The following is a 14233-nucleotide window of genomic DNA, read 5'->3' on the forward strand; positions in this document are numbered from 1 at the left end:
CAAATACAGAACAATGAAAGAGATTTAAACTAAAGTCAAAAACAAAACATACAACCATAAATTTGCCAACCTGCTTGTTGCCATTGCAACTACAGCTTTCTAACTATTATTTTCTATATTCATTTATAAAAATCTTGGCCGTATTGGTTTCATACTTATGTCCAATATTAAAAAAAGAATAACAAGGAGTAACAAGATTGCTAAAAGATAATATATTTGACTGTGATATGAATATTTAGAATTTTAAGTTGTTGGGTTTTTTTCTTTTGGTTATCCCAATTGTACCATCTATTCCAAGTCTGGTAGAATTCTGTGTTGTCTTTTTGTAGAATTTCCATTGTCATTTTGTTCATCTCAGTGATTTCATAAATTTTATTTATTATCTTTAAAGTTGATGGGATATTACTTGATTTACAAGTTTGCGCGAAGGTTATTCTGGCCGCAGTAATTATAGGTATTATTAAGTATCTATCCTCTTTTGATATTTTTTGCCTAATAATTCCAAACAAAAAGTTTTCTATAGGTCCTTCTAAATGAAGGGATCATGAAAGTGATTACATCTGTTTTTTCTTTTTTTGAGAGAGAGAGAGAGGATCAAATTGTGTGTGTAATTACCACCCCAACGATATTTGAAAGAGGAAAAAGAAAATGTTCTCTTTCCTTACTTTTCATAAGATGATTGAGGGAAAGAACTAATATATTTTCTTCTTTGGCTTTTTTTTAGAAATGTGATTGCTTTTAAAGTAATGACAGAAAAAAGAAAAATACAAAGGGAACAAAACACAAAGATACATACATTGTTCGAAATTCGTTTTAAGCAAAAATTGGGAAAAGAAGGGCATAGCCTCATACTGAAAAGAGATATTAAATAGTAATGTTCAAAAGTATTCTAAAACTATTCCGCTCCTTTCATTTATTTATATAATTTAGAAGCCACACAGATCCAAAATGCTGTGTGAGTGACATCAAGCTGGTCATTCCCACTCAGTCACATGACCCCCACGAAGCCACGCCCACCAAACCACACCCACAGAACTGGTAGGGGGAAAATTTGAATGTCATCCTTGGTTACTGACCAAAGAGCTGTTCGTTAGCAAGTTCCTGAGTGTGTAGCCTCTTCCATCGACGGATCTAACACAGACAGAACCAAGAACTCCACAAAATGTGACTGTTTTAAAGTAACAATGTGGTAAATGCAATATTTACAACCGAGTGCCTCACCAGGACATGCAAGCACCCTGCTCTGAAAATAAATTAGTGTTTTCTACAGCAGACATCTAATTCCTTTGTGGGACTTCAAAATAGTAATAGTAATAGTAATAGTAATAGTGATAGTGATAGTGATAGTGATAGTGATAGTGATAGTAATAGTAATAGTAATAGTAATAACTACTACTACTAGTAGTAGTACTATAACCATAACCTAGGGGTGGGCTGCTGTCTGGATGGGGGGGGACGCAGAACAGCCAATTTGCACTGAAAGATGTTGAAAGAAAATGCAGGGTGTCCTGCATAAGCCACGCCCACAGTGTGGTAGTAAAAATTTTGGTAGTCCTTCACTGCCAAAATCATAACCATAGCCATTATCACAATCATAATCATAATCTATTTATGCGGCCCAGATGCTTCCTTGGAATCTGTGCCATAACTATCATCTACCAGTGGTAAAGAATTGGTGGGATCATACACCTGAGGAACTAGTTGAAAACAAACATGCCAAAACTCTTTGGGACTTTTGAATTTAAACTGACAAGGTTTTGGAACACAATACACCGGATCTCATGATTGTGGAAAAGAAAAAAAATGTGGATCATTGATGTCGCCATACCAGGTGACAGCTGAATTGATGAAAAACAACAAGAAAAACTTAGCCGATATCAGGATCTTAAAATCGAACTACAACAACTCTGGCATAAACCAGTACAGGTGGTCCCAGTAGTAATTGGCACACTGGGTGCTGTGCCAAAAGACCTCAGCCAGCATTTGAAAACAATAAATATTGACAAAATCACGATTTGTCAGTTGCAAAAGGCCACGGTACTTGGATCTGCGTGCATCATACTAAAATACATCACACAGTCCTAGACGCTTGGGAAGTGTTTGACTTGTGATATTGTGATACGAAAACTAGCATATCAATCTCATTTGCTCCGTATTACTGGGAGTTTTTGTGAATATAGTAATAATAATAATAATAATAATAAGAAGAAGAAGAAGAAGAAGAAGAAGAACAACAACAACAACAACAACAACAACAACAAAACAATGCTCTCTACAATAAATATTGTACTATAAATATGGGGCTACCTTTGAAGAGTGTTCGGAAACTTCAAATCGTCCAAAATGCAGCCGCGTGAGTGGTTATGGGCCTTCCAAAGCATATCCATATTTCACCATCACTCCGCAGACTGCACTGGCTGCCGATTAGTTTTTTGACACAATTCAAAGTGTTGGTTATGACTTACAAAGCCCTACATGGCATTGGACCAGATTACCTCAAAGACTGCCTTCTGCCACACGAATCCCAGTGCCTGGTCAGGTCCCACAGAGTCGTCCTCCTCACGGTTCTGTTGACCAGACAATGTCATTTGGTGGGGCCCAGGGTAAGAGCCTTCTCTGTGGAGGCCCCGGCCCTCTGGAATCAGCTCTCCCCGGAGAGTCGCACTGCTCCCACCCTGCTTGCCTTCAGTCCTATTTATGCTGCCAGGCCTCTGGCCATTAGATCCTAGCCCCCTGACCAACAAGTATTTTAGAGTATTTATGGAGTGAATGGTGATGAATGCTTTTTATAAAAATTATATTGGAGTTTTTAGGTTCTTTTAGTCATATTAATTGGATTTTTTTAGATGTACAGTGTTCCCTTGATTTTCGCGGGGTCGAACTTTGCGAAAAGTCTATACCACGGTTTTTCAAAAATATTAATTAAAAAATACTTTGAGTTTTTTTCCCCTATACCACAGTTTTTCCCGCCCGATGACGTCATATGTCATCGCCAAACATTCGTCCACCTTTAATAATTTTTTTAAAATAAACTTTAATAAATAAACATGGTGAGTAATAATCTAAATGGTTGCTAAGGGAATGTGAAATCGCAATTTAGGGATTTAAAGTATTAAGGGAAGGTTTGTGATACTGTTCATAGTCAAAAATAGTGTATTTACTTCCGCATCTCTACTTCACGGAAATTTGACTTTCGCGGGCAGTCTCGGAACGCATCCCACGCAAAAAGTGAGGGAACACTGTATACTGTTTTGTACTTTTGATATGTTGTGAGCTGCCCCGAGTCCTCGGAGAGGGGCGGCATATAAATCTAATTAATAATTTTTTAAAAAACAACAGCAGCAACAACAACAGAGTTGGAAGGGATTTGAAGGTCTTCTAGTCCAACCCCCTGCTTGGGTAGGAGACCCTGCACTGCTTCAGACAAATAGCTATCCAACATCTTCTTTAAAACTTCCACTGTTGGAGCATTCACAACAATAAACCAGACCAGGACAATAATTCATTGCCACAAGTCAACCCCACTGTAAGCAGGCAAGAAGAGGAGAGTGAAAGGATTGGATACGTTTACCCATGGTAAACAGCTAACGCATTGAGAAGATTTCCAGGCCTATTGGAAGCAAACCAAGTTCCACAGAGTGGAGGGACAAAGGAGGGTGCCTTAAGCCTTCCCGTGATTAACAGGGGGTGTTGTGGGAACGGGCAGCTGGCGCAAGAGGGCCTCCCCCATCCCTGAAAGGCTCCAATTTAAGTGCCTGCTTTTTTAAGAACGCCACCCCTGCACACACAAACACATCCAGACTGTCTACGAACCTCGAGGCTTAAAATAACCCCTCGCTGCACGGAGGGTGGCTGAGAAACAGAGACAGGTGCTCTGTAGGCTTGCCAAGGCACCAGGGTGGCTGAGGTAGCTGCTGTGCTCATTGCCAAGTTGGGGGCACTGCCTCGAAAAGACAGGGGTGCGGGAAGAGCGCTCGGCAACTTTTCAGCACTGCTTGCAGTGTGTTGACCTAGATAAAACTCAGGGAAAGCTGGGCAACAGACCCAAGCACAAAACCTGGCTCAGAGCTTGGGGTGTTTAACAGGCAGCGGACAAACTTTGCTTTTTTTGCCCCCCACCCCTGCGAGCAAAATAGATTCCCTAAACCAGAAGGGATCGGGAAAAGGGGCTATGATGTGGCCCAATTTTTTCCTCCAGGACCGGGAGCAGCGCCTAGCTATGCGCAGGCGGGGGGAGACCCCGCGGCAGAACGTTCTGACGGACGAGCAGGAAGGCAAGATCAAGCTGGCATTCTTCGTGGCCATTGTTGGGATGACGCTGACGGTGCTGGCGGTGGGCACCGAGTTCTGGGTGGAACTCAACACCTACAAGCAGAACCACTCCGCCATCTGCGAGGCCGCCCACTTCGGCTTGTGGAAATTCTGCTACAAGAAGCTCTGGGTCTACGATGTGGGAGAAGAGAGAGACACCTGCGGGCCTGCCGAGCTGCCAGGGGGTAAGCCTGCTTTGAATTCCCTTCCTAGCCGCTCTTCTTCTCTTTGCTTAAGTTTCAGCAACTCTCCAAAAACTTTCCCCCCCCTCTCCAACTCTGCTTGGAATAGTCAACTTTGCAGGCTTCTCTGGTGTCTTCTGCTGGGCTCCTTGTTCTCCGCGTCCTGTTACTGTTCCTTCGTACTCCTTGTTGTTGCGAGGAGTTTGTCCCTGTGTATCAGGAAATGGGCTTGGAGGTTGGATGGAGGAGGCCAGACCTGGAGAAGGCAGATGAGATTGTTGCCCTCCTCACCTCTCCAGAAAGCCCAACTCAACTTTCCCCACACTTTATTTCTGTCACGCACCCACGTAATTCAAAGGACTTTGCGTTCCTACTTTTGTTCCCAGAGATGTGCCTGGGAAGGATGAGGTCAGCATTAGACCGATGAGATCACTCCCTTGCTCGCCTCTCAAGACTCAACTTTCCGCACATATTCTTTCTGTCTGAAATAGACACACAAACACACGCTGTGAGAAAGATATGCCATTACTTGTTTATTACTTGTACTTGTGTTGCAGCAGATGTGGCTGGAGTTGGGATGAGGCCAACATTAGACAGGTGAGACCGGCGGTGGGTTGCCCCCAGTCCGGTGAACCGCTGCCCGATTACCGCCCAGATAGGCTCCACCCACCTGCCTGGGATGCCTCTGTGCATGCGCAGAAGTGTCACAAGCAAATCCGGTAGAAAAGGGTTTTCGAACTCATTACTGGGTGAGACCTGCTCATCTCTCCAGAAAAGCCAATCCAACTTTCCACACACATTCTTTCTGCCTCGTGTATATACTCATGTGCACACGTTTAATTGGAAAGACTTTGCACTTCTGTAGCCATTCACCATCCACTCCATCACCAGTAGATTCCTCTTAGCCAGCCAAACAGCTGCTCCTCCCGAGTGGTTTCTTCCTCATAACTATTATGCCACCTGGCAATTTATGAAGATGTTGCTGCCACTCAGGGGGAGAATTTTGCAGCTGAAGGGGAATGTGCCGTGCGGGAAGGGACTTCACTTGAAGCGCTCACATGCAGTTTGTGGCCACTGATGTCACACAAAATTCCTCATAGCATTTTTACTTGGAAGCCCAACATGTGCATCTTGCATAGAATCATAAGGTCCATGGCACAGGCAAGGTAACGGTGGCAATTTGAAGATGAGGTTTTAGCAGCCATCAGTAATTCTGCAGTCCGGCGGTAGGGAAAGCAAGTAGGATGCTTGGCTGCATAGCTAGAGGTATAACAAGCAGGAAGAGGGAGATTGTGATCCCGCTATATAGAGCGCTGGTGAGATTACATTTGGAATACTGTGTTCAGTTCTGGAGACCTCACCTACAAAAAAGATATTGACAAAATTGAACGGGTCCAAAGACGGGCTACAAGAATGGTGGAAGGTCTTAAGCATAAAACGTATCAGGAAAGACTTAATGAACTCAATCTGTATAGTCTGGAGGACAGAAGGAAAAGGGGGGACATGATTGAAACATTTAAATATGTTAAAGGGTTTAATAAGGTCCAGGAGGGAAGTGTTTTTAATAGGAAAGTGAACACAAGAACAAGGGGACACAATCTGAAGTTAGTTGGGGGAAAGATCAAAAGCAACATGAGAAAATATTATTTTACTGAAAGAGTAGTAGATCCTTGGAACAAACTTCCAGCAGACGTGGTTGGCAAATCCACAGTAACTGAATTTAAACATGCCTGGGATAAACATATATCCATCCTAAGATAAAATACAGAAAATAGTATAAGGGCAGACTAGATGGACCATGAGGTCTTTTTCTGTTGTCAGTCTTCTATGTTTCTATGTTTCTTCTCCTTAATGTAATGGAATAACTGCAGGGCTTACTGAATTACACTTTTCAGCAGTTCCAGCTAGCAAGACCAGTGTAGAAGGGCGTTGTTGAAGTCCTGCCTTGACAGTAATGCTAATATTCCTGCTTAGACATATTCACTCTGCTCATTTATTCGCAAAACCAAATTGATGCATAGCATCTGTCTCTCTTTTTCTTTCTCCCCTTCCGTTCCACATATACCAAAGCTGCTTATAATTAAGGCTCATGATTTCAGGCTTGGCATCTTTTTGCAAGGATAGGCAAAGAACTAGCTGTGAAGAGTCGCTAAAGTGTTTATTCCCTTCAGCTAATGATGGGTGACTAAAGCCCTGCTAGCACACTTTTTTCAGATTCTGGTTTCCATAAGCACATTCCCTCTTTGAATGGAGAACTGTCTTAACAACAGCCTTCTGCACCCAGGTGGATTCCCATCCTTTTGCATTGCAGTCAGTTGCCCTGTTGTCTGGATGACTACAGGAGTTGATGTCCCAAAGCATCTAGAGGCCACCAAATCAGTAAAAATTATTGCTTAAATTAGGACAGCATCAATTCAGAACCCTTGTAGGATCCCAGAAGATAAATCTTCCTAATTAGCACATTTCTCTTTGACTCCATCCATCCACGCCATCATTTCTGCAGATTTTACATTTATTTATTTATTTTTATTTTGTCCAATACATAATACACATTGAAGAGAATAGATATGTAATAATATGAATAAAGAAAAGAATAGAAGAAAAGATATAAAAAATATATTACTAAATAAATGAGAGCTAAAAGGTGGATGAGTGGGGGAATGGAAGGATTAGTTAAGGTCACAATTAATCCTTACATTCCTCCTTACTATCAACTCAGAAGTGATGAAACTTCTTGGGTGAGAAGCAAAACATCTTCAAGGAAAAAAGCAACAAAGATGATTAAGGGAATTGAGTCTAAAACATATGAAGAACGATTGCAGGAACTGTATGTCTAGTTTAATGAAAAGAAGGACTAGGGGAGACATGATAGTGTGCCAATATCTCAGGGGTTGCCACAAAGAAGAGGGAGTTAAGCTATTCTCCAAAATACCTGAAAGTAGACCAAGAAGCAATGGGTGAAACTAAACAAGGAGAGGAGCAACTTAGAACTAAGGAGAAATTTATTGACAGTTAGGACAATTGATCAGTGGAACAGCTTGCCTTCAGAAGTTCTGAATGCTCCAATCCTGGAAGTTTTTAAGAAGATTTATTTTATTTTATTTTATTTTATTTTATTTTATTTTATTTTATTTTATTTTATTTTATTTTATTTTATTTTATTTTATTTTATTTTATTTTATTTTATTTTATTTTATTTTATTTTATTTTATTTTATTTTATTTTATTTTATTTTATTTTATTTTATTTTATGTTGGTTGATTGATTGATTGATTGATTGCCAGCTTGGGTGTGGAGGCATCTTCATCTCCATTTCAAGACCATTAAGCCAGCGCTGTCTGAAGAACTTTCCGTGTTCATGTGACCAACATGATGTCATTTTTTATTTTTATGTATTTATTTATTGTCATACCAATATAGTATTGTATTGTAGCATGTTTAACATAATATAAGTACATAATATAAGTAGAGATAGAAAAGATAAACATACATTAGGGTAGGAACGGTAGGCACAAAGTTGCACTTATGCACACCCCTTACTGTCATGGAGGAATAATACATTCCCACCAAAGTGGCACCTGTTTATCTACTCACATTTGCATGTTTTTGAACAGCTAGGTGGGCAGGAGCTCAGTCGAAGACGGGAGCTCACCCCATCACATGGCGCTTGGGCATCGAACTTGAGCTGCCAGCTTTCCAGCCAACAAGCCCAGCGTCTTAATCGCTGAGCCATCATGCCGCCACTCAACTTTTATCCTGCAGAGTCTTTTTCTATTCCATCATCAGTCTTCTTATATGCCCCAAGTATTTTACTTGCTGATGGCTTACCCTGAGCAAGCAATTGCCCTTTGTTTAATTCAGGATTGATTGGTGGGCAGGCATATTTGTTCTTCGCAATCAGCAGTATCCCCTTGGTCATGTGAACAAAATTCAGAGGTTGGGCAATGACTCATGTTTATGATGGTTGCAGTGTCCCCTGTCTTCCGTTTCCTGTCCTATATCTCCTATACATTTCTTCTATTCCTATATCTCTTCTTCTATTCTTTCATTGATATGTTATATTCCTATATCTTCTTTTCTACTCTTTCTTAGATATATTTTACTATGAGTATCTCCTCTATAACCTTCATCATGTATTTTACTATGTGTATATAGATATATTTATACCCACTAAAACCTTCATTGGACAAAATAAATAAATAAATAAATAAAATAAATCATGCGATCTACCTTTTGCAACCTTGCAATGAACAAAGTCAATGGGGAAGCCAGATTCACTTAGTAACCACATTGCTAACTTAACAACTGCATGACCCACTTAACAACTATAGCAGGAAAAGTTGTAAAATAGGGCAACATTCACTTAATAAGTGTCTTGGCCTAAATGTAACAAAATGTAATAGATAAGTGAAAGCAAATAGATGAGATGTAATAGCAAATAGCATTGTAAGTTTGTATAATGATATTGAAAAAGGTTATATGAAAGTTTTCCAGGTGATACAAGTAAAGGAGGCAGCATATTATTGGATGATAAATACTAAATGTAAATTCATTGTATTGTATTGAAGATTGAAGGTATATGATACTGCACTGTTTAAAAGTGGAGAAAGATGGGAGCACACAACAAAAATAAGTATCTTGCTTAACAATGGAAACTTTGGACTTAATTGTGGTCTTAAGTCAAGGACCACCTGTATTGCTTTCTTTATTCACTTTTTCTTTTTATTAAATAACCTAAAATAAAAAGAGAGTTGGAAGAGCCCTTCTAGTCCAACTTCCCACCCAGGGAAGGAAACCTGATATTATCCCAGACAAATCGCTGTTCAATCTTTACTTGAAATCATCTATTAATAAAATAGAAACCCACTGGAAAATGAAGTACTTGAAGATAATGGGACTCTATCCTATTTCCCCCAAAATAAGACATCCCTTGATAATAAACCCATTGGTTTTTTCAATGCATGACAATAAGGCCAAGTGCTTATTTCAGGGTTCAAAAAAAATATTTTCTTATTTCAGGCAAACACAGTAGCAATTCTTCTCTGTAATGATTTTTATTGCTTATATTTCTAAACTTAAACTCTATTTTTCTACTCCAGCAAACTGTCCTCCTTTATCTATTCTTGGACCCACGAAAACAAAATCATCTATCATTTCTTTATTCATCAAGCCTGCAAGTTGACATGATCTTTTAAATATTTAACTATAACCTCAAATATTAATTTCCATTTTACTTTCATTAAGAGCTCATCTACATTTTCTTTACCTCCAGTTAAGAAATTGATATCATCTGTGTATTTCGAATCATTGTTTTCACCTTCAAATTATAACTACCGCTGCCATCATTCTCATTCACTGTATGTTCTGGGAATATATATATCTGTATTCTATTCTGTATTCTATTCTATTTCTCCGAAATCTGTTCTTATATCTCCTCCTCCCCCGCTTCCTCCTTTTTCTCCTTCTTCATAAAGGCTCCTTAGAAGCATCACTTTGTTCAGATGCACCCTTAGCCCACAATTCAATGAAAACAAAACAAAAATTCCACCTCTTTTTTTGTATTTTCTTGTTTCCTTTATTATCCTTCTCATGTTAGCTTGAAATTTCTCTCCCATCTTTGGCTCCATACTTTAGGGGAAGAATTAATACTTCGCTGTGTAAGAAATTAGGGCAGTGATTCAGTAATTTGCACAATGTCTTGCATGTCTTCTTCGGTGTAGGCATATACAGTGATCTTTCCTAATTTTTAGGTCACACAATTTCATTTCATATTCACTGATATATTCATTGGCATGCAATTATGAGCACTTTAATTGCCTCTCTTTCTGCAGCTTTATACAGTCCCATTGATATTTCCTCTGGTGCTCTCCTGTTTTTGACAAGTGGCCTATTATCTTCAAGTACTTCATTTTCCAGTGGGTTTGGATTTTAAATATATTGATTTTCTATATATATCTCATAATGGAGGATATGATATTTTCATCATTCTGCAATGATAAAGGATTTTAGTATAGTCCTTCTTCCTGGAGTTTGCCTCTACCAGAGTATTTCTGTTAATGCCTCTTGTATATTTCTAGCTCAATTGTAAATGTCTCTGTGATTCCTCTACTCTCTTAAAAAGTTATTTGTTTCCTAAAAGCTTCTACATTTGTTAACCTGATCCTACGCAGCTTCTGTTCAGGCAATCTCACACTACTCACAAGAGCCTACAAAACCCATCCTAGACTACTGCTCATCTGTCTGGAACCCATACCACATCTCAGACATCAAAACCCTTAAAAATGTCGAAAGATATTTCACCAGAAGAGCCCTTCACTCCTCCACTCAAAACAGAATATCCTACAAAAACAGACTAACAATCCTGGGCCTAGAAAGCCTAGAACTACGGCACCTAAAACACAATTTGAGTATTGCCCACAAGATCATATGCTGCAACGTCCTACCGGTCAATGACTACTTCAGCTTCAGCCGCAACAACACAAGAGCACGCAACAGATTCAAACTTAATACGAACCGCTCCAAACTTGACTGTAAAAAATATGATTTCAACAATCGAGTTGTCAACCCCTAACCCCCAACATTTCTCCCTTAGACTCTCCACGATTGACCTGGTGTGCCTTTCGTCCCCTGTTCAATTGTCTTTCCTTTCTCTCACTTATCATATATATTTTCTTTCTTTCATATATCCCCTCCTCTAAGTTCACTTTTACCCTTATATATATTACTACATGTCTATTTTTCTTCCTATGTATTTGTGTATTGGACAAATTAATGAATGAATGAATGAATGAATGAATGAATGAATGAATGAATAAATAAATAAATAAATAAATAAATAAATAAATATGCTACATGCATTGACAGTTTGGCTGATGGCTTTTCCATTGTCCTTTCTAGCTTGATCTTTAACTATACAGAAATCCATACAACCATCTGCACCCACAGAAGGGGTGGAGTCTACTTATCTTCCCATCGATTTGTATTGCAACGTTTTACGCACACAATCCAGTCTGAACTGGGAGCAATCCATCTCTGACCCATAGAAACTGACACCGATTGGCATTAAAAGTGATTTTTTTAAAAAAAAAGTCTGCCAATGATAAACTAGATTAAGAAAAAGCGACTGTGTGGGAAAGACGTTTTAGTCAGAGGCATGATATTTTGGGGAGTAAAAGAACCAGGATGTATATGCAGGTGGTCCTCAACTTACGATCACAATAGAGCCCCGTATTTCTGTTGCTAAGTAAGACAGTGGTGAGTTTTTGCCCCATTTCTTTCTTGTCACAATTGTTAACTGAATCACTGCAGTTATTAAATTAGTAACACTGTTTTTAAATGAAACCGGCCTTCCCACTGAGTTTGCTTGTCAGAAGGTCATAAAAGTGGATCATACGACCCTGGGACACGACAGCCGTCATGAGTCAGAGTCTACGGAGAGGGGCGGCATACAAATTAGATAGATAGATAGATAGATAGATAGATAGATAGATAGATAGATAGATAGATAGATAGATAGATTCATATGGAATCACAAGGCTAAAAGGGACCTAGTTTAGTCCAATCCCTTGCCCAAAGAAAACCAGGAAGTACCAGAGGAGAATAATTGTTAAAATAAATGTGGACTTCAGTTCACAGAATTCCCCAGCTAGCATGGGTGTCTGGAGAGTTCTGGGAGTTGAAGCCCACATATCTTAAAGTTCCTTAAAGTTGGGAAACATTGCTCTAATTGGTCACTGTTTCCTCTGCCTTACTTGAAACTGTCAACCACTGGTCTAAATTCTTCTTGGTTTGCCAGCTGGGCTTTCATGATGGCACACATGCAGAAAGGGATCTTGACCTTCTCAACTTTTTGTCATAAAAGCAGTCATTATCATAGGATTTGTCAGGCATGAAAGATCAGGTCCACCTATGAAGGTTCAATTAAACTGATTTATTGCTAAAGATTATGCACAACTAACCGAAAACAAATAGAGTTAGATAAAGCCAAAAGCCAATGGCACTCAAGGTGTTGTGGTTAGCTCTGGCCCAGCTCCTGCCCCAAGGAATGTGCAGGTGGATGTGGGGGAAACATCCATATGCTGCAGGCCTGTTTTGCTCCCGATGGAATCTGCTGACAAAGCCTCCTCTGACCAAGGAAGCGTGAGTGACAGGGAAGAGGGGAGTTTGGCAGACAGCCCAGGAGGAGATCAATCATCTGTATCATCCCTGGATTCTGAACAAGAATTAATGACAAATCCACACATGCGTAGAGTGATGCATAGGAGACAACAACTGAAGGATTATTACAAGAGAAAATGAGGCCACCTGTGGTTGGGTGGGGCTGCTGTAATTAGTGCTACAGATAAAAGTGCAACCTGGTGTTTTAGTCTCATGGCAGTTTATCTGATTCATTGTTTCGTCAAGATCGTGGTTTTTGTGCTGTTCAAGATTGTGTGTGGACTCTCTGGAATTGGACTCAATTTCCCAGTTATTGGGTGAGCAATTGGATTGCATTTAACCAGTGCCTTGTGTGTACCAGAAAATCCCTTTGACATTTAAAAAGGGAGCTGTTTCTGTTTTTCTGTTTATAAAAACTTTTGGGTTTTCCTTTTATCGTGTGGAGTGTGTCTTCCTGGACTAATTACTCTGTAATTACAGGCGGTTGAAACACGCCAGCAGAACACAAGGAATTAAACGTAAGTCATTTGTGACTGCATAACAATTCTAGGCTGATCCCCCTTTTCACTCCGCCCTCAGGTTCTGCTCTTCCTTTGCCTACATCTTCCCAAGAAGCTACTAATTAAGGCGCAAGGATTTTACCTGTTAGATAGGCGAGTCTTTGAGCTTACAGAACTTAGCAAAGGTTTGATTTTTTAAACAGGGGACTTTTATTCTGGCATTTTCAGCACCCCTCCAGCTTAGCTTAAATATGAACAGCGAACAGACCTCTGAAAGCTCCTTTGATAGTGTGGCTGTCAGACAGCCAACCAATCACAATGATTTAGCTTCTTGCTCAAAAGGCCTCTATGCTTAGCCAATCAGGCTTCAGCATCAACCTTCCCGGCTGGTCGTAAGTCGGGGGCTTTGCGTTTCTGGTGGGGTTGTAAGTTGAGGATTGAACATTACCATCTCTCGTTCTTCTTACCTTGCATATTAACCAAAGCAGTATTTCTCAACCTTGGCAACTTTAAGATGCGTGGACTTCAGCTTCCAGAATTTCCTTCTCCCAGAATTCCTCCCAGATACTGGCTTGGGGATTCTGGGAGTTGAAGTGCATGCATTTTAAAGTTGCCAAGGTTGAGAAACACTGAATTATATCACAAACAATTCTCTTTCAATGCCTTTTTGGGGAGAGAAGACAGGACAGACTCCTTTTCATTTTCATAAGGTGCAGATTGTCTTACAAAATCACAGAGATTGACCCCGGCTAAGATTTACTTTTATAATCAAAGCATATTTGCTCTTCTTTTATTGTTTGTTCAGTCACTGTGAGTTTTAGAGAAAGCTAAAGCTTGCAGTTGCTAAGGTTTGATTTCTAAACTTCATTTGAAGCACAGCAGAAAATCTTCAACCAGGGTAGATTGTTATTTATTTATTTATTTATTGGATTTGTATGCCGCTCCTCTCCGTAGACTCGGGGCGGCTAACAACATTGATAAAAACAACATGTAACAATCCAATCCAATACTAAAATAACTAAAAAAAACCTTATTATAAAAACCAAACATACGTACAAACATACCATGCGTAAATTGTAAAGG

General features: G+C 39.7%; 1 protein-coding gene across 1 annotated transcript in view; it reads left to right on the top strand.

The window, feature by feature from the left end:
* Positions 1-4171: 4171 nt before the first annotated feature.
* CACNG6 (calcium voltage-gated channel auxiliary subunit gamma 6) overlaps positions 4172-14233 on the top strand; it is a 58001-nt gene continuing 47939 nt past the window's right edge. Inside the window, exon 1 of the mRNA XM_070727437.1 lies at positions 4172-4496. Coding sequence (XP_070583538.1) covers positions 4172-4496 — 325 coding nt within the window. The remainder of the gene's footprint in view (positions 4497-14233) is intronic.

The sequence above is a fragment of the Erythrolamprus reginae genome, chromosome Z, assembly GCF_031021105.1.
Source record: "Erythrolamprus reginae isolate rEryReg1 chromosome Z, rEryReg1.hap1, whole genome shotgun sequence".
Lineage (NCBI taxonomy): Eukaryota > Metazoa > Chordata > Lepidosauria > Squamata > Dipsadidae > Erythrolamprus > Erythrolamprus reginae.